Source organism: Arachis duranensis, chromosome 1, assembly GCF_000817695.3.
Source record: "Arachis duranensis cultivar V14167 chromosome 1, aradu.V14167.gnm2.J7QH, whole genome shotgun sequence".
Classification (NCBI taxonomy): Eukaryota; Viridiplantae; Streptophyta; class Magnoliopsida; order Fabales; family Fabaceae; genus Arachis; species Arachis duranensis.
The window spans coordinates 22489680-22515306 of NC_029772.3; the positions used below are offsets into that span (position 1 = coordinate 22489680).

Consider the following 25627-nt stretch of genomic DNA (forward strand, 5'->3'; position numbering starts at 1 on the left):
CGTCTCTTTCAGTGAAGTGATGAAGCCGTTCAAGCTTTCCGGAGAGGTTGGGGGTGGTACCTGCATGGGACTCTGATACTTAAGTTAGCAAAGTTTTAGGCAATTTTTTGTATAAGTTAGAGTTCGAAGAATACTTGAGAGTGTTAGTGTATTTATAGTTGTAGGTGGTAGACTAGTAACCACCTATGAAGTAGTTCCACCTTTGACGGTGGATGGTTACCCTCTTTTGTTAGGAAGGTTATTGAGATCTCTTTTTTAGATCAATAAAAGAGATTGTAGAAATTAATTGTTTATCAAAATAAGTCGAGGATAAACTTATGTCAATGTGACCAACTTTCGTAGGGTTGGATAGATGATCTGGACTTTAGCCTATAAATCATTGATAAGGTTTTTAATAATTTTGGATTCGACTTTTATAATACTCGGATCCAAAATTATAATGTATATACTTAATCTAAAATAAATATATACTAATGAATATAAAAATAATTATGTTTTAAAAAAAACTTGTGAATCAAAGTTTTATTAAATTCATAAATGTTATTATCTTTTACTTGTTATTCATATATATTAGACATATTTTTTTATTAATTTTAATTATTTTAATTGAACGATAGAATCTATAAATCATCAAATCAATAGAACCGTTTAAGCTTCAGAATATTGTTATGAAGCACAGACACTCTATTGAGTTGTCGTGTTCTCATGTCGGATACATTTTGGACACGACATTCATCGATATTTGTCCAACAGACTAACACGCGTGCCTACTGTATCTAACCGTGTCTTAATGAAAAATAAAAAATTCTTCTCTAGACATATTTGGACACACCTAAATACTATCACATGTTAGCATGTCTAATCTTATTCTTAACATATATTTTTGAAATAAATTTAAATATAATATATATTATTATTTATTAAAATAAAAAATATTTTAAATACTTGATATAATTAAAATAAAATATTAAAATATCATAACAATTTATCTAAAAAATATTTTATATTATATATATATATATATTCATGTATCTTATAAAATTTTAAAATTTACGTTTTATGTTCTGTGTGTAATGTCCGTACATCATAAGAATATTAAAGACCAAGAAATGTTTAAGTGTTTAACTTGTTAAGATAATATTTTACGAACCCTAATTGGCTTGTCCACGCAGCGATGTACGTGGCAAGATCTGGTTGGCTACGCATACATCATTTCCTTATTTTAACATCAACTATTTAAGACTCAAAATTGTAAATACACAGAGATCGAAAAGAAAAAAACAATTGGAAAATATACACGGAGCTGGTAGCTACCGACGATCGTCTTTCGGTTCCGATTAGGACCTCACCAACACAGTGGGAGAGAGAGAGAGAGAGACAGAGAGAGAGAGAGAGAGAGAGAGAGCACTCACTTGGTAATTCCTTTCTTCAACCAACGACTTTTAATTCTTTCAAATTTTAGTTATTCTTGAATTCCTTTAACGCCGTCTTGATTTGATTCCAGGTTAGGGCTCACGGTAATGCTGTAATTCATATGCATAAGCCTTTTTCTTATTCTTTTCTTTTGTTTTCTTTTTTCTTTCTATCGATTTGCCATTGAATATGAAGTTAAGGATCATGCATTCTATTTATTTGCATTTTCTCGTTATCTTCTAATGCCAAATAGTGATTGACTAGCTCACTAATTTATGGATTTTCTATGACATCTCAATTGTTCAATTTAGTTTTCTAGGATAAGTTGTATTATTTCGTCTTGTTCATGCTTATTTGTGAAAAATCCAAATGTATATGAAGTTCTAGTTACAGATTTAATTAGCTAATTTAGGGTTTCAGATTTTAACTAAATGATGGTTTATTGTGCTTTTGTGTAGGGCGGAATGATGAGGCTGAAGACATATGCCGGTCTCAGTTTGATCGCAACCCTGGCTATCACATATCATGCATTTAACAGTAGAGGCCAGTTTTATCCGGCAATGGTGTATCTTTCAACTTCCAAGATCAGCTTAGTGCTTCTTCTCAACATGGGTTTGGTTATTATGTGTATTCTATGGCAGTTGACTAAAAAGGTATTCCTGGGTTCTCTTAGAGAAGCTGAGGTAGAAAGGCTTAACGAGCAATCGTGGAGGGAGGTTATGGAAATCCTCTTTGCCATTACTATTTTTAGGCAGGATTTCTCAGTTACATTTCTTGCGATGGTCACAGCGCTATTGTTGATTAAAGCTTTGCATTGGTTGGCTCAAAAGAGGGTTGAGTACATTGAGACAACTCCTACGGTGCCCATGTTGTCCCATGTTCGGATTGTATCTTTTATGGGTTTCCTTCTTCTCCTCGATAGCCTATTCTTATACAGTAATCTGAAGCATCTGCTACAAACATGGCAACCATCAGTTTCGATATTCTTCTCTTTTGAGTAAGCCTTCTTTCTTTTCATTCTCTTGTGCTTAGACAAGTTGCAAAACAAAACATGACTAACGTAAATGCAGAACTATGAATAGTACTCAGCTGAATTTTGGCTTGGATGAGAATTCCTTGACTTAAGAACATGCTCTGTTTCTACCTTGATTCATATTTGAATAAACCCTTGATGTATCAAATTTCTTATTATTGTGGAATCCTTGATTTTTCTTGCAGGACCAAATGCATATCAATAATAAATATAAATGTGAAATTGACCAACTATTTGGATTAATTTTCCATTTCTTGTTTCCATTGTGGTCATAGTGAAATCTCGTGTTTCTTTTTGTCATTTCATTTGCCAATTCATTTACAAAATCATGAAACATAGAATTCAAGCCATGGTAATAGGAAATGAAAACGGAAACCAAACTTACCCTATTTCCTGATCTTTGTTTTGTTTTCCTTTTTCGTTTTTCCCTGAATGTCTATTTCCTGTTATTTGATAAAGCTCTGCATCCTATTTTTGAAATATCATGTAGTTAGCCACTAATATAATTATCAAGTTTGGCTGCGTATATTATACCTTTCGGTGTGACCTTTCGCCAGATCCTGCATTAGTGCAGGATGCTTGTGCACCGGGCTGCCCTTTTTTATGTAGTTAATTGCAAAATTTTAATATGATAGATTCTTAAAAATTCATGATTAAGCTATCTCATTTGCTTTCTTGATTTTTAATCTTGTCAAACAAAGTGAATTTTATATGTGATACTCAGTAAATGTTGTTTTTTTTATTCATATGAATAAATGTAGTTATATGCCTTGTTTGTGTCTCTGATACATATGATTGCATTAATATTTGAAGCTATGATCTTATGAATCACATGGAAAACACTTGTACTATGTTGTAAAACCACAAATAGGATGTATGAAGGAAAAAAAAAATACTAAATAGAAGTGTGTATGTGAGTTTATTCATATGTGCAGTTTCAGTTGTATTTGTTAGCTGATGTATTCTACTAATATTGTGGCGTAATTATATATAATCACAGTTTTCATCAACAAATGATCTTTTCTATCTCAGGTACATGATACTGGCAACGACAACAGTGTCGATTTTTGTAAAATATCTTTTCTATGTTAGTGACATGCTCATGGAAGGACAATGGGAAAGGAAACCAGTCTTCACATTCTACTTGGAACTTATCAGGGACTTGCTTCACTTGTCTATGTATCTGTGCTTCTTCCTCGTAATTTTTGTGTAAGTGATCAGCCGACTCCTCTTTCAATATTTATGGGAGCCTTTATATCTATTCAATACAGAAGCCATTTAGTTTGCTCATTTTTTAGTCTCTTTTAATATTTACTAACATTTGGTTTATCTCTCAGAAACTATGGTGTTCCTTTGCACTTAATACGGGAGCTCTATGAGACATTTAGGAACTTCAAAGTCCGTGTTGCAGATTACATACGATATCGTAAGATCACTTCAAATATGAACGACCGATTTCCAGATGCAACACCTGAAGAGCTTAATGCGTTAGTTCAAAACCTTAATATCTGCTTACTATTTTGAAGTTTATTGTAATAATTCTTTTCTTGAATGCCTAAGCAGAAGTGATGCAACTTGCATTATCTGTCGTGAAGAGATGACTACTGCAAAGAAACTTATATGTGGACATTTGTTTCATGTTCATTGCCTCCGATCATGGTTGGAGCGGCAACATACTTGCCCTACCTGCAGAGCCCTGGTTGTTCCCCCAGAAAATGGGGCAACAGCAACTGTAGGCCAGCAAGGAGCACATCCAGATGGTCATCGACAGGGTAATCATATAGTATAATATTCACTGACAGTTAACCATTACATAAAACATGTTTATAATGCGCAGTTGAACTGTTAGTATTCCCAGGAATCCTGTCTGTCTGGAATCAAAAATGGAAAACTAGAGTTCAAAGTTTGATCCATCAAACTAATGCTTATGTGACTTGCACCTTTTAAACAATTGCTAGTGGAACATATTCATTTTTTAAACCATTTTCATTATAAACCTTTTAATTATGCTTAAGCTCCTTGTTATGAAGTTGTATCCATCATTCATGTTCTGTTTAGGTTTCATGTGAAGCTCATAAAGTTACTACTATATATATATTTTACATTTCATGGTTTAATTTTTTAACCTTTTCTTTGTCCAATTTTATTATTCCTTGTCGAACACAATTTTGCTTACTTCAAGATTAAATAATCATTTTGCTTCGGAACAGGAACAGGGACTACCACTGGAAGCACAGCTCAAAATGAGGTTGGCAGTGGTGGGGCAACTGATAATTTGAGTCAGCATCAAGCCCGACTTCAAGCTGCTGCCGCAGCAGCAGCTTCAATATATGAGAAGTCTTATGTTTATCCCTCTCCAACATCTTTAGTATGGTATGAATTGTGTTTAGACAATATCCCTGTTTTTTCTACACCTGCTTAAGAAATCAGTCTTATGCTGTGCATTTTGCTGGTTATTGATAGTTTTGTCCAATAAATACATGAAAAAGTGTGCCCTACTATTTTTTCTTAATTTTTTTTTTATTTCGAGGTCAGTTGTAGTTTATAAAGTGTGTTAATACTGAGGTGTTTTCAATTTCACAGCTCTCCTGGGTACACTCTTCAACCCCCAGTTCAGATGTCTATGGGCGAATCTGTTAACATGGCACTCAATGGAGAACAAGCTTCTAGTGAACAGGCACAACAGCAATTTGTTCTCCCTGGTGGACCAATGATATCCTTTCCTCAAATGGGGCACTTCCATTTTCTTCCTTCCCAAACACGCGGAGCCCCTGCGAATTATGGAGTGGAGTTTGGAGTTGACCCAAATATGCCAAGCTCTCACCTGGAAGCTCATAGAAAACTACTTCAATATCAGATTGAGGTACAGTTGTTTCTCTCTTTAAATCAACATCACATTGTAAGCAGTATGTGTAATCTTTGTGTACTTTTTCGTGAATATATAAATAAAATAAAATGAAATGAAATAAGTAAAATTAATTTTGATGATTATAGTGACCATAGAATGAATTTCTTTTCTCACTCGGCTGTCACCTTAAGAAGTTACATTAAGCACTTGTCATAGCAAATAAACCCAAACAAATTGGTGATATTTAAGTCACATTTTAAGATTTCATGGATATCTCTGGATGGCATGTAGTATCCAACATTAATTCATTCTGGGATACCCAAAATGTGGAGTCCAACTACGTGGTATCATATTGTTAACCCATGAAATCAATGTTACTAACTCAGATTTTTCTATCCTTGCTTTTTAACAGATTCTGCAAAATCAGCTCAAGCTTTTGCAGAGGACAAAGGTTGAAACAGGTGTAGATGAGGGTACATCTTCATCGTCCACATCGACAGCAGATAGCAGAGGCAAGCAAATAGCATCGAGTCATGAGATTCATCGTGAAAAAGAATAACTTCAGCCCCTTATTTCTGGTTTGAACCATGATGATGCTGCCAAATGTAGATATAGGGAGGAAAAAAAAATCACAGCATTGCTTGACCTGAATTTGACTGATATATGCTGTTCATGGCGATATACTAATTTGTGAATGCACAGTACCCCCTCAAATTGTTACATTTAGCCCCCTTTTTGTTATGGGGAATGCATTGTACTAGCTTTTGGAAAATCATACTCTTTATTGTATGATAAATATCTGTACTCCTAACATGTCAATTATTGTTATTATTATATTTTGTTGTACATGGAAGTAACAGGGATTAATTTAATATTTTCACCTCTCCCCAGGTCCCTGGTGATTTATCTCTGCATGTTTCGTAGAGTATAAACTTTTTGGTTCGCGCAAGTTCTTAAATGCGCAATTGGTTAAAGAATTTTAGGGACCTAAAAATTCACATCGTGGTATTTTTGAAATAAAACTAAACGGCATCAATTCATTGTTTTTGAACACATCAAATAATTAAGGTTGGAATACGCCCTGAGCATGACTCCAATGAAGTTGGACTATTTGAGCTACTGTTGGGTAGTGTTTGTTTTCCAAGTCTGAAGGAATGAGACTTGGTATTGGGTTTGGTAGACACAATTTTAGTGCGTTTAGTACTTTTAAAATGGAGAAACATAAGGAAATGAAATTTACACATAAAGAATTGAAATTTTTGTAAATTGAAATTAAAATTTTAACAATATTTTTTTTAATAAATAAAGATATTTTAATAAATATTTTTATTTTATTTTTATATTTATCTTGAATTAAATAAAATACTAAGACATAATTCAATTTTAAATACTTTATACTAAATATAATATATAGATTTAAAATTATCTTGAATTATCTTATACGACAATGTTTGGGAGCTAATATCTAAAATTACTTTATGTAATATAATATTCACAATTTTATATATATAACATCCATAATTATATATTTATTACATCTAAAATTACACAATTATTTTAGCGATAATTAATGAATACTAAATAAGATCATTTTAGACTGTTTAGATTAACTTTTTATTGTCTCCCAAATATTATTGTATCTTATAATATAGAGTAACGCATAATTAGAATGTTTTATTTAAGTTGTCTTAGATTTCTCCATTGGAAACGTCTCTTTCAGTCTAATTCTTTCTCTCTCCATTATATACCCTTATTTCTTCTTCTTTTCTTTTCTTCGATTATTTTCTCCACCGATTTGCAAGGTTACGTCTTCTTTCCTTTTTTTTTAAAGCATCTCTATCTTTTGGTTTTTATTTTCGTTTTTACCTATTTTCATCACCAGATTGTTAAAAAAAAGAGAGAGAAAATTTAAAGAAAAAAATTATTGACTGATCATTAGTCGAAAAAGGTTGATTCATACGAAAATGTCAAGTATGAGCCCGTTTCGTGTATCATCTTTCATGATTTAGCCTGTTAATTTGAATCCACGGTAGAAGTAGTAGTTACAATATCTCGAACTAAATTAATCTGATTTTTACAATAAAATTTGAATATGAATTTTTTTTGTGAAAAAAAAAGTGTGATTGACGTTGATAACACCAAAAAACAAACAAAACAATAGGAGTAGCGAAAGATGTGTGCGAACGTCCTATGCTAGCCTGTATAGTTGCTTCAACAGAGGAGCTATATGGATAAGAAATACAAGACATCATTAGTCACGGCTGTCCTCTAAAAGAGTAAAGACTAGTAAATTGCTATGTCATGATGCTTGTCGCGTGGGGCCTAAAACACGTAAATGAATGTTTTTGTTTTATACCCATCTGAATTAATTAATTCACCACTCTCTATATTTAATGAAACTTGTGGTTTTTGGATTGAAAGCGATTGAGCTAAAGCAGTAAACTAGAGATTGCATAAAGCAATGGTCGTAACAAACGGAGAATAAGAGAGAAGAGAAAACAGATTTGTGAAGAATAGAAGAAAATGAGATTACTTGATTTGTAAGCAATATTAAATTCCTACACTAATGCACCTGAAGAGTGCACATATATATACTGCAACCAGAACTAAGAAAGCCTAGAAGAGAGTCTTGATAATAACCCAACAGATTCATAACAACTCAATATATACATTATAACACTGCAAAACTAGGTTCTGTTTGTTTCTGAAAACAGGGCAAGACAAGACAAAGAACAAGACATAAAAAGGACAGAGATACAAATTTTTGTGTTCTTGTATTCTATTTGGTGATAAACTAGAACAAACTATGAAAATTTAACTTATTTTCATTTTTTTTGATATAATAATAAAAGATATAATTGTAAATAAGTTTTATCTCTTGTTAGTATCCGTGTCCTTCTTGTTAGGATGGACACAATATACACTAATCCAATGTCTCTGAATATAATGTCTCTGTCCAAATCTCCTCTATCAAATACAATTGTGTCTCTGTGTTCTTATCTCAATATCATATCTCTGTAAACAAACATAACTTTCTATCCCTTATATTCCCTCTCAAACTTTGCAGTGGGTGGACTCGCCACTCTAAGTTTGTCTCTGAATTTGGTGAAGAGGTTTAAGGACAGTGGTTTAGCTAGCAAGTTTGCTACTTGATCACTTTCCAGGACGTTGACCATATACAATTCTTTTCGGTTCACCATTACTCTTAAACAATGGAGATAAATTTTCATATGTTTGCACCATGTTTGGAGAAAGGGGTTAGCAGCAAGCAAACACACACTTAGATTGCCACAAAATTGTGGGAGCTAAATGGTCGCTTGATTTTGAGCTCCATGAGGGGTTGCTGGGTTGCAATGATCTTTGACTGAGCTGCTACCATCACTTCCCTTCTGAATCAGGTAGATTCATATATGAAAGAGGTTTACAATAAGTTCTTTCAAAATTGACTATTTGTCCCCCGGAGAATCCAATCCTTAGAATTACTACTGCTTAGCTTTCAATTCGCCTTTGACCATCAAATGGGCAATGTCACGAAATGTCCGCCGAAGTGGACAAATATGGGTACGGATATTTCCAGACAAACCAGTTACAGTAAGACCAACCGAAAATTCAACATTAGTGATGCTCCTACTTATATTAGGTTGTATGTTGCTTCTCCAAGAAACATGTATTATCTACTAATAGACTTTCGATCATCCAAGTCTCTAGTCCAATCATCATCTACAAAAGCCATGATTCTGAAGTCAATTCCTTTATTAAAATAATCCCCTTATCAACTATACCTGTTGCATAAATTGAGCTACTATAGTTACAACATGAGCCAACTCTGGCCTTGATATAGTTAAATATTGCAAAGCACCAACAAATAACAATCTCCCTATAATGTTTTGGATTTTCATAATCTTCAAAATCATTGGTAGTCAATTTAAGAGATGAATCATTGGAGTAGGCATAACATTGCCTATGACCATTTTTGATTTGTTGAGAAGATCAGTAGCATATTTTTGTTGAGTAACAAGCAAGCTACTTCCTAGTAAATGCTTGAATTCTAAACCCAAAAAATAATTGAGTTTACCAGGATCTTCTAAAGAAAACCTTTGGTTAAAATCAGCTAGCTATTAAAGATTCAATTTCAAATGAATTACTCCTTGTGATGACAATATTGTCTATATATACCAAAACAAAATCGGTAGAGGTGTTAGTATATCTAATAAACAAAGAAACATCCAATTTTGTTTTCTAAAGCCAAACTTAAGAAGAGTAGTAGTTAAGGTTTGAAAACAAGCTTGAAACCATGCTCTTGGAGCTTGTTTTCAAGCCATACAAGGCTTTTTTTAATTTAAAAACATGAGTTGGATTAGAGGAAAAATAATCAATTGGCTGAGACATATATACTTAGTCTTCAAGCACTCAATTAGAAATACATAGTGAAAATCAAACTGTCTTAAGGTCTAACTAAGAGATAAAGCAATGGCGAGGACAATTTGAACCGTTGATGGTCAAATTACTATACTATAAATCTCTCGATAATCAATACTTTCTATTTGATAAAACCCTTTGGCTACAAGCCTTATGTAACACCCTTACTATCAGAATGTCACGCTTCTTGTTGCGCCACTTTAATAATGAGGAGTATTACGACGACTTTCATATACTTGATAATGAAATATGAGCCTTTGTAAAACTCGACACCGTAAAAAAAACTATTCTTTTTAAAACTGGAAATACTTTTCACTTGAAAACGCAATTACATACATACAAATCAATCATAATCACTTAAATCTCTCTCTCTCTCTCTCTCTCTCTCTCTCTCTCTACCATAACTTACAAACATATATAACTATCAAAACTTCTAACCCTGTTTACAAGATACAATATTAATGGCAAGAAAAAAAGTAAATAATAACTAACTAATAAAACAACAAGACGATCCTTATAAAAAAATAGACCCATCCCAGTCCTAGTCTCTGTCCTTGTTTGTCGTGAGTCATGGTAGCCCCTATCATATCTCTTCACCAAACTTAACAAAAAAGAGCTATGTGACACTTAACGTTGCTTATGTGGATGCTTAGTCTCTGTTAAGTGACATGCTGGCGAATGGGTAATGGTCAGAAGTTGATTTGTCTCCCAAATAACAGGTCACTTAACAAAGACTTAGGAGGACAGATCGATTCCTTAACCATTGTCCATTTGCCAATATGTCACTTAATAGAGATTTAGTGTCCATATCAGTAATGTTAAGTGTCATGTAGGTCTCTTTCATTAAGTTTGGTGAGAGAAGATGACGGAAATATCGCCATGATTTATAACAAACACGATAGAGATTGGAACGAGTCTATTTTTTTTATAAGAGTCGTCTTATCCTATTTTGAAATGGATAGAATCAAGTTAGATGTTTACTCAAATAACTATCCAAAAAGTAACGAAGACTTCTAAATCGACAAATAAATTGTCAAGTAATATATATAGGTGAATCAAGGTAGTCAGAATCGTGTTTTAACTCGTGGAAGCGCACGATTTTACGCTTCTGCTCTATCTTTTCGTTGTGATTCTACTTATCGTCTAGAACCAAACTGCACCGTGCGGAATCACCGCTGAAGAACGCAGAGCCGCCAGAATCGTCGCTTCTGCCAAGTTGTTGCATTTCAGGTTGAAGTTCTTTTTCTTGGCTCTGATTGCAGCCCAACCAAACCCAATGGCCTAATCTGAATAGAAGACCATGGAAGAAGAGCCCTAACAGAGTAACAGTCTCTAATCTCTTAATCTTCCTCGCGATCGAAAACCTCAATTTGGAGCGTCGCCAACTCGCCGTGAAGTTTGCCGCTGGTGTTATCGAATCGGACTGGTGGTGGTTGGACTGCGTGAGCGTCACTTTGTGATTGCAACTTGCGAGACTCTTTAGCTCTGCCTCTCTGTCTCTGGCTCTGGAATCTGGATCGCTGCTCTTCTCCTTCTCTTTGCTACTACTTCATCAGGTAAGTTAAAAGTTAAGACCTCTTTAATCTTTATCCTCTTCGGTCTTATTTTAATTAGGAAAAAAAGGTAAATGAGATAGAAACATAGGGATAGAATTGATTACAAAATATGGTAGTGTCAAACATTTGTTCAAGAGCTTTAACCAATTCATGGTATCCATCATGAACTAAAAGATTGAATTTTCTGCCAATTGAAATGCCTTTCATGCACACTTTCACAAAGAACGTGTTATGATCACTGCAATCATTTGCCAATTCAGAACCTTGTGAACTACTTGCAAGTGATGATGATGTTGATGATGATTAGATTTGCCACGGCCCTAACATGTAGCAACAACAACAGGATTCAAAGCCTCTCCAGTCTCCATTTCTTCTACCTTTGTCATACCTTTGGCACCCACTGTTAATAATTATTATTATTTTTATTTTGGTAAAAATTACTATTATTTTGATTTATTATTTTAGATGTTGATTGTTGTGAATCTTTGTTTTATCTTCTCCTTCTATGTTTATACATGCTTAATCTCTAAGCATCTTGTCTTAATTTATTATGCCCAATGATGTTTAACACAAAATGTATTGAGATAGTAGTTGTCTATGATTAAAAATTTCAAAATCTTGTTGGGAGGCTTTGATGCACGCCATTGATTTAGTAGCTGCTAATGAGCATTAAAATTTTTTAAGCCATGTGATTTGAGGGCACTCTACAGTTTTACCTACATATACTTGAAAGTTGGAACTTTACGTGACAAGCAACGTTTATTGATTTTGATATGATGCTATCATTGCCGTGACTTAAATAGTGTTTTAGTTATCTTAGTGGTTTAAATTTGCTTTACTCTATTATGAATTATTTAAAAAGTTAAAATGCTTTTTACCTGTTTATACTTGAAAGTTAGAACTTTATGTGACAAGCAAGTTTATTGGTTTTGATATGATGTTGTGACTTAAATAGTGGTTTAGTTATCTTAGTGGCTTAAATTTGCTTTACTCTATTCTGAATTACTTAAAAAGTGATGAGCGGATAATTTATACGTTTTTTGGTATTGTTTTTAGGTAGTTTCTAGTATGTTTTAGTCATTTTTTAGTATATTTTTATTAGTTTTCATGCAAAATTCACATTTATAGACTTTACTATGAGTTTGTGTGTTTTTCTAGGATTTCAGGTATTTTCTGGCTGAAATTGAGGGACCTGAGCAAAAATCTGATTCAGAGGCTGAGAAAGGACTGCAGATGCTGTTGGATTCTGACCTCCCTGCACTCGAAGTAAATTTTCTGGAGCTACAGAAGCCCAATTGGCACGCTCTTAATTGCGTTGGAAAGTAGACATCTTGGGTTTTTCAGAAATGTATAATACTTCATACTTTGCCCGAGATTTGATGGCCCAAACTGGCGTTCAAACGCCACCTAGAAACCCTTTTCTGGCGTAAAACGCCAGAACTGGCACCACAACTGGAGTTAAACACCCAAACTGGCACTAAAGCTGGCGTTTAACTCCAAGGATGGCCTATGCACGTGAAAGCTTCAAAGCTCAGCCCAAACACACACCAAGTAGGCCTCGGAAGTGGATTTCTACACTATCTACTCATTTTTTGTAAACCTAGGTTACTAGTTTAGTATAAATAGCACTTTTTAACTATTGTATTTTATCTTTGGATGACTTTTCAATCCTTTGATCAGGTCTTCTTCCCCTGTTTTCGAATTCTTATGCCATTTGGGAGGCTGGCCATTCGGCCATGCCTAGACCTTTTGTTCTTATGTATTTTTAACGGTGGAGTTTCAACACCTCAAAGATTAAGGTGAGGAGCTCTGCTATTCCTCATGAATTAATGCAAGTACTATTGTTTTTCCTTCAATTCACGCCTACTTCTTCTCCAAGATATACTCTTGTACTTAATTCAGTTAAATCAGACTGAAGGGGTGACCCGTGACAATCACCCACTATCTTCAATACTCGCTTAGCCAAGATCCGCGTGCATGACAACTACAAAGCAGTCTACATGATGTTCAACGTAGTCATTGGACGCCAACTGGCCTATACACTCTTGGGTCTCTGATCCACGGATTCGCATCGTCTCTCCTGATAACAGAGCATCCGACCCTGTGATTAGGATCTTCGTGGTATAGGCTAGAATCAATAGACAGCATTCCTGAGATCCAGAAAGTCTAAACCTTGTCTGTGGTATTTCAAGTAGGATCTGGGAAGGGATGACTGTGAGGAGCTTCAAACTTGCGAATGTTGTGCGTAGTGACAGTGTGCAAAAGGATCAATGAATCTTATTCCGACACAAGTGAGAACCGACAGATGATTAGCTCTGCAGTAGCTGTGCTTGGTATTTTTCATCCGAGACGAGAAATCTGACAGTTGATTAGCCGTACAGAAACCGTAGCCGGATCATTTTCACTGAGAGGATCATACAGCTTGCCATGGAAGGGAGTGTGCATGATTAGATGGAAGCAATAGGGAAGCAGAGGTTCAGAAGCAACAAAGCATCTCCAAACGCTTATCTGAAATTCCCACCAATGAATTACATAAGTATCTCTATGTTATTTTCCATTTTGTCTATCTTTTAATTATCAATACCTCATAACCATTTGAATCCGCCTGACTGAGATTTACAAGATGACCATAGCTTGCTTCAAGCCGTCAATCTCCGTGGGATCGACCCTTACTCACGTAAAGTATTACTTGGACGACCCAGTGCACTTGCTGGTTAGTTGTGCGGAGTTTTGAAAAGTGTGATCATAATTTTATGCACCAAAAAGTTAAAATTATTTTTACCTGTTTATACTTGGAAGTTGAATTTCTTTTAACTAAATGGTTAAATTGTTGTTGTGGTATTGAATATAATTCTTGAATTTTTGTTATGCTGGTATTTTTTGTTCAAATTAGATTGTTAAATTTTTGTTGTTGAACTTGGATGGTTGCAATTGAAATTGAACACAATTCTGTAATTTTTGCTATGATATTGAACTGATTTGTTGAATATTTACTGTTTTAATTTTTCTGAATAGAAATGGCATCGACTCAAGCTAATGCAAGTGAAAATCTTACTAACATTCCAGCTTTTCAGTCAGGAAATACATCTGAAATTGCTAGTAAAAGAAAAGTTGCTAAGAATCCTCTTGGAAGTAGAACTAATGTAGGATGGGAGCACGGGATATTTGTTGGAGAAGATGGAAAGAAGATACAATGTAAATACTGTCATAAAATTTTTTCAGGAGGAATTTATAGATTGAAACACCATTTAATTAGTAGGAACTCAAAAAGGTGTTGGAGCTTGTACAGCTGTTAGTGATGAAGTTAAGAAGAAAATGTGGGATGCTGTGAGTGGGTTGCAAGTGAATTTGATGAAGAAAACAAGTATGGATGGGGCAAGACCAGGTGAAGCTACTAAAGAAGTTGACACTACCGGTGAAAAAAGAAAGGGAAAAGAACTAGATGACAACATATTCAAAAAAATACGCATTAGTACTCAAACAACAATCAACAGCATATTTAAGAAGCATTTGAGAGAGGAAATATGTTTAGAGATTAGAGCTTTTTTCTACATCGATGGTATCCCCATTAATGTATCAAGGAGCGAGGAATATAGTAGAATGTTTGAAAAAGCTATAAGATATGGACAAGGATTCAAGCCACCATCCTACCATGAATTAAGGGTGCCTCTTTTGAAGAAATATCTGGAGCTTGTTCAATAATCACTAGAGGAACATAGAGCATATTGGAAGCAGGTTGGTTGCACAATAATGACTGATGGTTGGACAGATAAGAGAAGACGGACCATCCTAAATTTTTTGGTTAATAGTCCTAAAGGGACTATTTTTGTTTAAATCAATTGATGCCTCTCATATTACTAAGATAACTGATAAAATCTTTAAAATGATAGATAATGTGGTTGAAGAGGTTGGTGAAGAAAATGTCATCCAAGTTGTCACCGACAATGCGGCTAACTACAAATCTGCAATAGAAATGCTAATGAAAAAGAGAAAAAAGTTATTTTGGACGCCTTGTGCAGCACATTGCATTAATTTAATGTTAGAAGACTTGGAAAAAAAAGTAACACTTCATAAGGACACAATATATAAAGGTAGAAAGATTACTACTTACATATATGATAGAATTGCTCTTATTGCACGATTACACAACCACACTAAGGGGAAAGATTTGGCGAGGACGGGTATGACCTGTTTTGCAACTTCTTACCTTACTTTGGGATGTCTCAATGACAACAAAGATTCGTTAATAAGAATATTTCTTTCTGATTAATGGACTTCTAGTAAATTTGTAAAGACAAAATATGGAAAAATAATTTCAAGTGTAGTGTTGGATAAGATGTTTTTGAAAGAAGTGGTAATTTGCTTGAGGGCTGCCTAACCTCTTCTTCATGTGCTTCGTATGGTGGATTCAGAAGAAAAGCTGGCAATGGGATTTATTTATGAAGAAATGCAAAGTGCAAAGGAGAAAATATGAGATGCATTTCAAGGAGTTGAGATAAGATAAAGTGTCTAATTTTTTTAATTAATGCATTAGAGTTGTACATAATGTTAAATGATACGTGTAATTGTAAAATATAATAACGGTAGAAGTAGAAAAATAAAAATCAGAGAGAGTTAAAAACTTTGAAGATTGAATGGTGTGTGACTGTGTGGCATATAACAGCCTTGCTTGAACGGCTAGGAAACCATTCATGAATAGGTTAATAATAATAATAATAATAATAATAATAATAATAATAATAATAATGTATAGAAAAGAAAGGAACAAAGTTAAAATGCAATACCACAAGGTAGGGGCACGCCATGCTTATATGTATATGGTGGGGAAACACCATTAATTTGGACTTAAATTCAACTTCAATTCTGAAAATATTTTTTATTTTGTAACTAATTTATTAATTTTTTTATGTTTTAGTTATATACCTATTTGGGATATTATTGACGTAAGATGGGGGAAGCAACGTCATAGACCATTGTATGATGTGGGCTATTATTTGAATCCTCAAATTCATTATAACTCCGATTTTAAAATTTCTTATGAGCTTAAGAAGCAATTTTATGCTTGTATGAAGGATGATAGGAAATCTAGATTTTAATCACTAAGATGGATGTTCAACTTGAAGATTTTAAAACTCGAAAAGAGTTTTTTGGTAGTAAAGTAGCTCAAAATGCAATTTATACCAAAACTTCAGCTCAATGGTGGAATTTTTATGGAGATCAGCATCCAGAGCTTCAACAATTTGCAATTTGTGTCTTGAATTTGACATGTAACTCATCTGGATGTGAACGCAATTAGAGCGCTTTTGAGATGGTTAGTAATTAAATATAATTTGCATTTTACTTCTATAAATTTGGTTGTTAATTCTTCAATTCTATCTTTTTTTTTTACTAATACTTTTTATGTACTTTTGAAAAGTTCACACAAAAAGGAGAAACCGTTTGAAAGTTAAAACCATGAATGATGTTGTGTTTGTGATGACAAACTCAAGGTTGACAAAGAAAAAACAAACTAGAAGAAGTCTTGATTATGACTATAGTCTTGATGAGTTGGACTCTGATGAAGAGTGGATTGTTGCTGATGAAGATGGAGAAGAAGAAGATTTAGATGCTCTAATTCCAGATCCTGATTTAAATGATGGAGCAAGTGGTAATAGAGTTGTTTGTACCTCTAAGGATCCTTTGGCAATTCCTTATCTTGATGATGATGAGTTTGAAGAACTTCTCCAAAGACCTCTTCCTCCTACTCCTAATAATGATGAAGATGGTAATGCAGAAGCTTGTGAAACTCCTGAAGATTTTATGACTGATGAATAATAAAATGATTATTAAATAACTTGTTTATATTTTAGTTAATTAGTTGTTCATTCTAGTAGTTTGGCTGGTTTATTTGCTACTTGAATTTATTTTAGTGTGGTATGAACTTGTGAGTTGTGAGTTTGTGTTTTGATTTGTGAATTTGTGTTGAATTGTAACTTTTGACTTGTTATGGTATATATATATTAGTTATAATTCTACGGGTAATTTAGTTTATTTGAGATTTATTTTATTATCTGTAAAATTAGTTTTTGCTATTAAATTTTTTTAAATTTTTATATTTTACGAGTCATGTTTACGTTTCGTCTTACGATTCAACGAATTATGATTTTAAGTTAACTTAACGAGTCGAGGTAAAAACTATGAGTTCACTACCTTGAGGTGAATTTTGTGGTGGTTTGGGGCAAGGTGGCTAAGGATGGCCAAAGTTTGACTGGCTAATGGTGTGCAAACACTTGGCAATGCGAGAATTTGAGCAAAGAGTAGTAGATCAACGTCACTAAGGGCATTGTGATTGTGATTGTGTTAAGTGCAGTAAGTTTGAATTATTTACCGCAAGGACAGTTCAGAAATTTTGCCTATAAAAAATTTAATTCTGCAAGTTGGGCCTAAGGCTTCGTGGACAAAAATTAGTTTCATTAAAAATTATTGTTTGTCCAAAAAGAAGGAATAAAAATGCTAATTCCCTAATTCATGGTGCAAGAGAGAGCTCTCCATGGCGCAAGAGAGAGATCTCCATGGTCATTGTCGCAAAACACTTCCCGACGCAATCTCCCATGTTCTTTGGATCTGGAATGAATGAAGATGTTGCCGTGTTCTTCGGACGGATCTCTCCACTGGTTGCGTCCTCCAAGAAGCCTATTGCAGAGGGTTGTGGGGAACGGGCTATCAACACAACATTTTCTACGACCTTACTTAAAAAAATAGAATTTTAATCATTTTGAAAATTGACTAGTTGTATGTTTCAATCCGAAAAATGATGACTCTGACGTCAAATTACAACATTGAAACGGCACAAGAATAAGCTACCAAGAACGAAGAAGAGTGACGCATCTATCCTCCGATTGGAGTATGATTAGAAGGAAGAGATTGTGTTTAGTAGTGATAGAGTCGATCCCCATTAAGCGGCACAAGAAGAAGCTACCAAGAGGCCACGCCGTCCACGACACCACCACTTCCATTACTACTCTTAATTTCAACTTCTCTCACGAACAGGGCTGCTGACTTATAAAGGAACGTTCCACCAGACACTTTGATAGCCTTCTTGGTCGGATACTGGCTGATTACTCTATCGATTTTACCCAAAACTCGTGCATTGAACTTTCAATGTTACCACGTTCTTTTCCAATATTTATTGATTTATTCTGTTTGTTAATTAATTTGATTAAGTGATCGAAACATTTACCACACCTCCATTATGGAATTCACTGTGATTATCAGAATCAATTACTTTTAGGGCTCGTTTGAAAACATTCAAAAGTAATTTTTTTGAACTTTTGACTTATGAAAAGTAATAGTATTAATGTCTGGTGCAATTTTCAAAGTCAAATTGTAGCTTTTTAAGAAGCTATTTAGGAGCTTATAGAGAAGTTAAAAAAATGACTTCTCATAATACTACTACTTTTTAGCTCATTAATCTATAAAATAAGCACTTTTAGAACTAAAACCCAAATACAAAATAACTTATTTATAAGTTACTTTAATATAATTATTTATTGTTTAAGCTATGTTCTATGCTGATTTGTTGTTTAGTGGCTAAAAGTGACTTTTTTTTTACCATCCAATGGTATAGAAACACGTGCAGCAGGTAGTCAAACAAAAAAGTGCACTAACTTTCAGCCAAAACTAGAAGTTAGTGCTAAATGCAGTAACATTAATGGTTTATTGCAGGAACATGGACGAAATTTTGGGTCCCAAAAACAAATACATTAACATGGGCTAAAGTTTGAGTCTAACAAAAACATATAGTTGAAAAAGTGGTTGGATGTCCAAAAAATACTTAGACAATAACTAAGGTTTATAGTCCAATTTATAAATGGTCTTATTTAATATTTAATAATTATTCTTAAAATAATTATATAATTTTACATGTAATAAATATGTAATTATAGATGTATAATAAAACAATTGATTAAATTAAAATTTTCTAATATTAAAAATTTTTTGTTATCGTAAACCATAAATAATCTTAAGTTTCAATTTAATTGGTTTGAAAAATTTATATTTGTAGAATTCAATAATAATCAAAGATTCTTCGAACAATGATAAAATGTTGGCTTAAACCAAAGGTATGCACATTGTTCAAAAAGTCCTAATTATTGTTGAATTTTATAAATACAAAAATTTTAAACTAATTAAATTAAAATTTAAAATTATTTATAGTTTACGATAATAAAAAATTTTTCATATTAGAAAACTTTAATTTAATCAATTATTTTATAATACATCTATAATTATATATTTATTACATTTAAAATTATATAATTATTTTAATAATAATTAATAAATATTAAATAAAATAATCTATAATTATTTATATTAAACTAATTTTTTATTGTCTCATAAATATTATTGATATAATTAATATTACTACGTAACCTGTCTCCTTAAAAGTAACCAAAGATTCTTTTAGAATTTTTCTCACTCAAATTTTAGCTTCTAACACAATAAAAAATTCTTGTTTTCAAAGAAATACTTTAAATTTTAAAATTACAACGGTCAATTAATTTTTTTTCAATTGAATCTAATACTTAAATTAATGTAACTAAATTTTATTTTCAAACTTTTTTTATGGTTTTCATTTTATACTTTAATCATACTGCACAAAATCTATAACTAATTTGAGTCAGCAAATCAATAACTGGATATCATTCTTAAAGTTTTACCCTAATTAACATAACAAAACATTTTATTAAATGATTTTTTTCTTTTTTTTGTTTTACTCAAACGGTATCCCCTAACCCGACGGGTTAAAGATTAATTCGTCGCGGATCTGAACTCCATTTAAGGGTCAGTTGCTGACCAATGAATTACTGCATGCACAAGGCAAGGTTTGAACTCCCGACACTTGCTTAAGCAGACGAGTGAGATGACCACTCGACAACGAAATCAGACATACAAGAATCACTTTCATCCTCTTTTTCTAAATTTCGTCTACAACGAAATCTATCATTTGCCTTTGATTTTGGAATTCACCAAAAATCGAACTCTTGACCTTTCAGATTTAGCACTCTAATACCATGTCATGATACCACTCATGCCAAAGGCTTACGCTAATGAGAAAGAGTAACGCTAATGGTTATATCTCTAATACTCCTTAAACATTCATTGTACGCATTGTACAGATATTTTATTGGCTCCCCATGCTTTTCCAATCTTTAATGTTACCTCCCTTAGCACTAATTGGCACTAATTGCTAGCTTTGACTAAAAGTTAATACACTCTCTTGTTTGACTGTTTGCTGCCAATATCATGGAATGATAAAAAAAATTACTCTTAATTACCAAACAACAAGCCACCACAGAACTCACTATATATGTATGTATGTAGGTTGTGTCTCTGATGGCTACCATATTGGTGACTATGGGTGGCTATAGTTTGAGCAGTCAGTACGATACTGACACGCGGGAGAGAATATAAAAACCGCTAATCATGCGTTTTGCAGGATAAGGGGCGTTAATCGTGCGATTTTTTTACGGCATGACTAATTAAAAATCAGTGAAATTGATTATAGGAAAAAAGACAGATAGGTTCCTGACTTTTTAAATTTTTTATAAATACATCCCTGACAAAATTTAAATACAAAAAAATCTTTGACTTTAACAAACGGAGGACAATTTAGTCCTTCCATCGATTTGCCTCTCATACACCTAACGGAATTGGCTGACGTGGCTGAAACGGTGTACAGGTGTCCGTTACGGTGCCACGTTGGAAGGGAAAAAAAGTTCGAAGGACAAATAGGTTCTTGAGAATTTTTTTTTCATTATACTTCTATTATATTTCTATTATGAGAATTTAGTTTATAAAATTAGGCTAATTTTTTTTTGTATGGAAAAAATATTGGTGTTTTTGTTGAAAATGGGAGAATGTGGTGTAATTATAGATGGGTGGATTTTTTTTTTGTGGGAAGTCAACACGTGGGGGACGTGGTGCAACACGTGGGGGGCGTGGTGAACACGTGGCATCATTCTGGCCAACACGTAGGGGCATGTTGAACACGTGGCAGCATCTTAGCCAACACGTGGGGGCGTATTGAATAATTTTCACAATACTGTAATACACTTCAAATGTCAATATTCAACCAAAACACCAATTTTCTTTCCATATTAAAAATAATTTCTGATAAAATTATGCTTGTATTTTGAAATCTAGTTAACTTGTTTTATTCTACAATTTAAATTATTTGTATTAAAATTGTAGAAATTGGGCTTGTTATGTTTCTACTTTTTTTCTTAAATTGCATTAGTTTAGTTTTAGTACATTTGTGTATTATATTAGAATTTGTTAAATTGCATTAGTTCAGTTTTCATCATACCAGGGCATTAGTTAGCATCAGTTCATTTTTGCATCAAGTTAGCATTAGTTCATTTGTGCATCATTCATGTATTAAGTTAGCATTAGTGCATTTGTGTATTATATTAAAATTAGTATTTTTATGCATAATAACATTACAAGAATATTTTTTTTTAAATTATAGTTCACTTTGTTCTAACAGTATAAATCATGCATGACACAAAAGATTTATAAAATAAAACTACTTTTACAAAAAAGTCGTAAGTTGACAAAAATTTCTGACTAAGAAGACAAAGATATCTGCAGATAAAAAATTAAATAATAAGATTTTTAGTTATTATTTTTATATGAAAAAGTCTAATTTTTTATTAGTAATTAATTTTAACATTCGTTATCTAAAATTTAAAATAATTTAATGTGTATAATTTTACATTTAAAATATTTTAATTGTAAAAAAATATCGAATGACATATTTTGATTTGTCAAATTACTAATATAAAATATAATTATATATAGAGTAAAAATAGTAGAGAGAAATATAAAAATAGAGAGAGGTAGAGGAGAGAATTTAGGAAATGAGTTTATTAATTTTGAAAAAAAATTCTCAAGGACCTATTTGTCCTTCGAACTTTATTTGTAAAATGACGTCAAGGACTTATTTGTCCTTTGAACTTTTTTTCCTTCCAACGTGGCACCGTAACGGACACCTGGACACCGTTTCAACCACGTCGGCCAATTCCGTTAGGTGTATGAAAGACAAATAGACGGAAGGACTAAATTGTCCTCCGTTTGTTAAAGTCAGGGACTTTTTTGTATTTAAATTTTGTCAGAGATGTATTTGTCAAAAGTTTGAAAAGTCAGGGACTTATTTGTCTTTTTTCTTTGATTATATATGAGGACACAAATAATTTGATAGAATGTTCTGATGGTGGAAAGATCTTTAGGAACGTCGGTCGTGCCCAATTGACGAAGAGAAGTTTTGAACGACTATGAATGAATGCAATAAAATTATAAAAGGTGAGAATGAACAATTGTATTTTTTTTGGAGCGTGTAGCCATTTAGAAGCAATGACAGCAAAGGTGTCGGAAGTTGTAGGTGGAGGTAACCATGGCCAGAGGTTGGAGGTGCTGGAAGAAAGAAGGTGAAAAAGACATGTTATGAATATCCCTGCACTTCAGGAGTCCAACATATGACTACAATCTTCTGTTACTGAACTCGAAATTACTTAGAGCGAAGGAAAATAAAGATTATCAACAAGTCCTTCCTTCAAGACGACCAAAAAATTTTGATCGACAGCAGTTCCTCACTTGCGCCGGACATGGTCAGAATGCTAATTCTTCGTCGACGGAAGACAACGAATAAGGACTCTAATTTTCATTGTTTTTTTCCATTTTTTATTTTTACATATTTACTTCATTTATTAATTTTTTTTATAATCACTAATTATTTTCTAAATTTAATTTCAGCTTTTAATTTCCATTATTTTTTCGGAGACATTTCATTAGATGTTTAAACATTAACCTAATCAAGTAATAGGAGAATTACTGTCCTCACTAACATACTTATTGCCCAAAAATTTGGTCACATGCTTTTCAATATGAGAGTCAACTTGCCAAGTGGCTCATTGTTAGAGGTCCATTGATTATAGCCACACTAGTCACGGATCCCATTAAGCCATCATAGACGGCACCATGTATGTATGTATATTTCATTGATCACAAACCATAAAAAGCTTTATTATACACAAACAATGCTTATAAATATACAAAGGCATAAAGCCAGACAGAGGCTTAGCTAATTATTAGCTTTGATTTATATGCGCTTGTGCTCCTCCATATTAGGCTTTTTCCCCACAAACATTAGAGCGAAGTGCTATTTCGACATTTAAAAAAAAAATGATAAAAAAAAACAAAAGAGATCGAGAAACAAACTTGTGGCAGATGTTGAAAGATAGAGATCGATCAGAAAGCCTTTAATTTTTTTTTGTTTCTGATACTTATATATATGTATGAAGTTTCTAATTTCCACCTTTTGATGTGAAAATAACATTTTTCCAATAATAATAATAATAATAATAGTTTCTGTATATAAAATATTGATGTATGATTACACTTTTTTTTAATGTGTTATGTACTGAATATTGTATGAATAAAATGGGATATGATGTTAATCAAATGCCAGCAAGACACTCAGGTGGGGTGACTGGGAACCTTGACTTATCTTGACAATAGTCATAGACAACGTGGTTAATACGAACCCATCTGTACCTCCTTGCTTGAATGGCACTAAGTTCTTGGTAGGCTGCGCCTTCCCACCAGTTACTCGGGTTGGAGGCGCAGCTTGCCGGACCCGGAACTGAACACCCTTCAATGTCGAAGTCTTTGTAGTAGGCATTGAAGGGTGCTTTGCTCCAATCGATTTTCTCTAACCCACCTCTTGTTGCCCAGTTATCTGCTTCCCATAGTGTTGAGTACACTCCCATGGCTTGCATCTTTGGGTATGGCACCCCTTTCGCTTCGTTGTTCTTGTATACTCTGATGGGGAAATCGTCCACGGAAAATCTGTACGTGTGCATATATGTATAGCAGATTTAAATTAGTGTTTATTATGTGAGATATTTATCCAATAATATAGAAATAAACGAGGATGACAATATAATCTAATGGTTTTTAAGTTAATTGCTTGTCTAGAGATAAGAGGGTAGTATTTGGCATAAAACCACTTTTTTATTTTTAACGTATTCTTTCATGCACGAGCTCTTTTTTTAAGGTTTGTATCATTTTGTTTTTTTTATAGAACTTTTTTTTTAAATCTATCTTATACTAAAATTATTTTTTTTTTACCAATTTGAACTCTGCCATAAGTTATGAAATTATATTCTAAAATTACTTTTTTCAAAAATATTATATTTTTAATACATTCTTTTATGTAAGAGTCTCTTTTAAATTTACGTAAATATTTTTTTATGTCAGTAAATTTTCTTTTTTTATTTTTTATTTTATCTTTATGTTAAAATTCTTTTTCTTTTAGAATTTAATAATTATCGAACTCAATCTAAATTTTTTATTATAAAAATTTTGATAGAGATAATTTTTAAAAAAATTTAAACGGACATAAAAAAAAACCTGAATAATTATGTCTTTTATCAACATATAAATAACAAAAATACTATTTGTACATTAAAATTAGCCACTAAAATCAATCACCAATGTATTTATATATAAATACATATGTAGTTTGATTTATTTTCAATAATATTTATTTATATTTTATACTTGTGACTGAATTTGGTGGTTGAATTTAGTGTACACATAGCATACCTCTATAAATAATTATATCTACTAGAGTGTATTTGATTTACTTACACAATATGTTTATGGTTCCAGAGAATAGTGTAGGTATGGAAATCAGCAGAAGGATCAAACCAGAGGTTGACCCTTTGCTCTCTATCACCCTTTCCATGAGCATATACGTTTGTTTGAACCGTGTATGGCTGTCCACTCCTGTTCCCCAAGAACTCGAAGTCCAGCTCATCACGAACAGAATCTGTATCAGAATTCATCTGCACACACAGGCATACACAAACTATAATAATAAGAATATGGCTGCTATACGAACACAGTATAATGGTGTCTGATTTTGTGGTGTACTAACGTAAAATGCGGTGACGGTGCCAGCAGAGTCTCCAGGGACGAGTTTGATCTTCATGCTAACACGCCCAAACATGTACTTCACCTTGGAAGCAAACCCACATCCTGAAAATAACCATCACATAGCACACGCCGTACTGTTATTGTGTAGTTCACAAAATTCACAAATCATCATATATTTTGATCACTGGTGCGTCTAAACAAGAGAATTATTATTAATTGTCAAAGATATAATTATTTATGTAGTTTTTTTAATCAGTTTAAATTATTTAAAAAAAAAATTTTTATAATATATTATTAAAATTTTTATGACTTAAAAATTTAAATTTTATTATTTTTTGCTAAAAAAAATTTAGTATAAGACAAAATAAAAAATATAGA

The 25627-nt window shown here is 32.8% G+C and overlaps 2 protein-coding genes and 1 pseudogene across 3 annotated transcripts in view; 2 read left to right on the forward strand and 1 right to left on the reverse strand.

The window, feature by feature from the left end:
- Positions 1–1269: 1269 nt before the first annotated feature.
- On the forward strand, positions 1270–6168 carry LOC107481943 (ERAD-associated E3 ubiquitin-protein ligase HRD1B). Of its 2 annotated transcripts, none has more exons than XM_016102304.3 (8): positions 1270–1415; positions 1872–2410; positions 3479–3655; positions 3784–3933; positions 4010–4218; positions 4657–4819; positions 5030–5309; positions 5707–6168. In XM_016102304.3, exons 2-8 carry the CDS (start codon positions 1878–1880, stop codon positions 5851–5853), a joined length of 1659 nt encoding a protein of 552 aa, XP_015957790.1. In that variant the 5' UTR covers positions 1270–1415; positions 1872–1877; the 3' UTR covers positions 5854–6168. The 2 variants fall into 2 exon arrangements, with proteins under 2 accessions (XP_015957790.1, XP_052116511.1); XM_052260551.1 differs by lacking the exon at positions 1270–1415 and adding an exon at positions 1486–1504.
- An 8118-nt stretch (positions 6169–14286) lies between these two features.
- On the forward strand, positions 14287–17083 carry LOC107482197 (uncharacterized; annotated as a pseudogene).
- Positions 17084–23631: 6548 nt separating this feature from the next.
- LOC107482533 (probable xyloglucan endotransglucosylase/hydrolase protein 6) overlaps positions 23632–25627 on the reverse strand; it is a 2287-nt gene continuing 291 nt past the window's right edge. The window contains 3 exon segments of the mRNA XM_016103071.3: positions 23632–24157; positions 24962–25158; positions 25251–25351. Coding sequence (XP_015958557.1) covers positions 23767–24157; positions 24962–25158; positions 25251–25351 — 689 coding nt within the window. The 3' untranslated portion in view covers positions 23632–23766.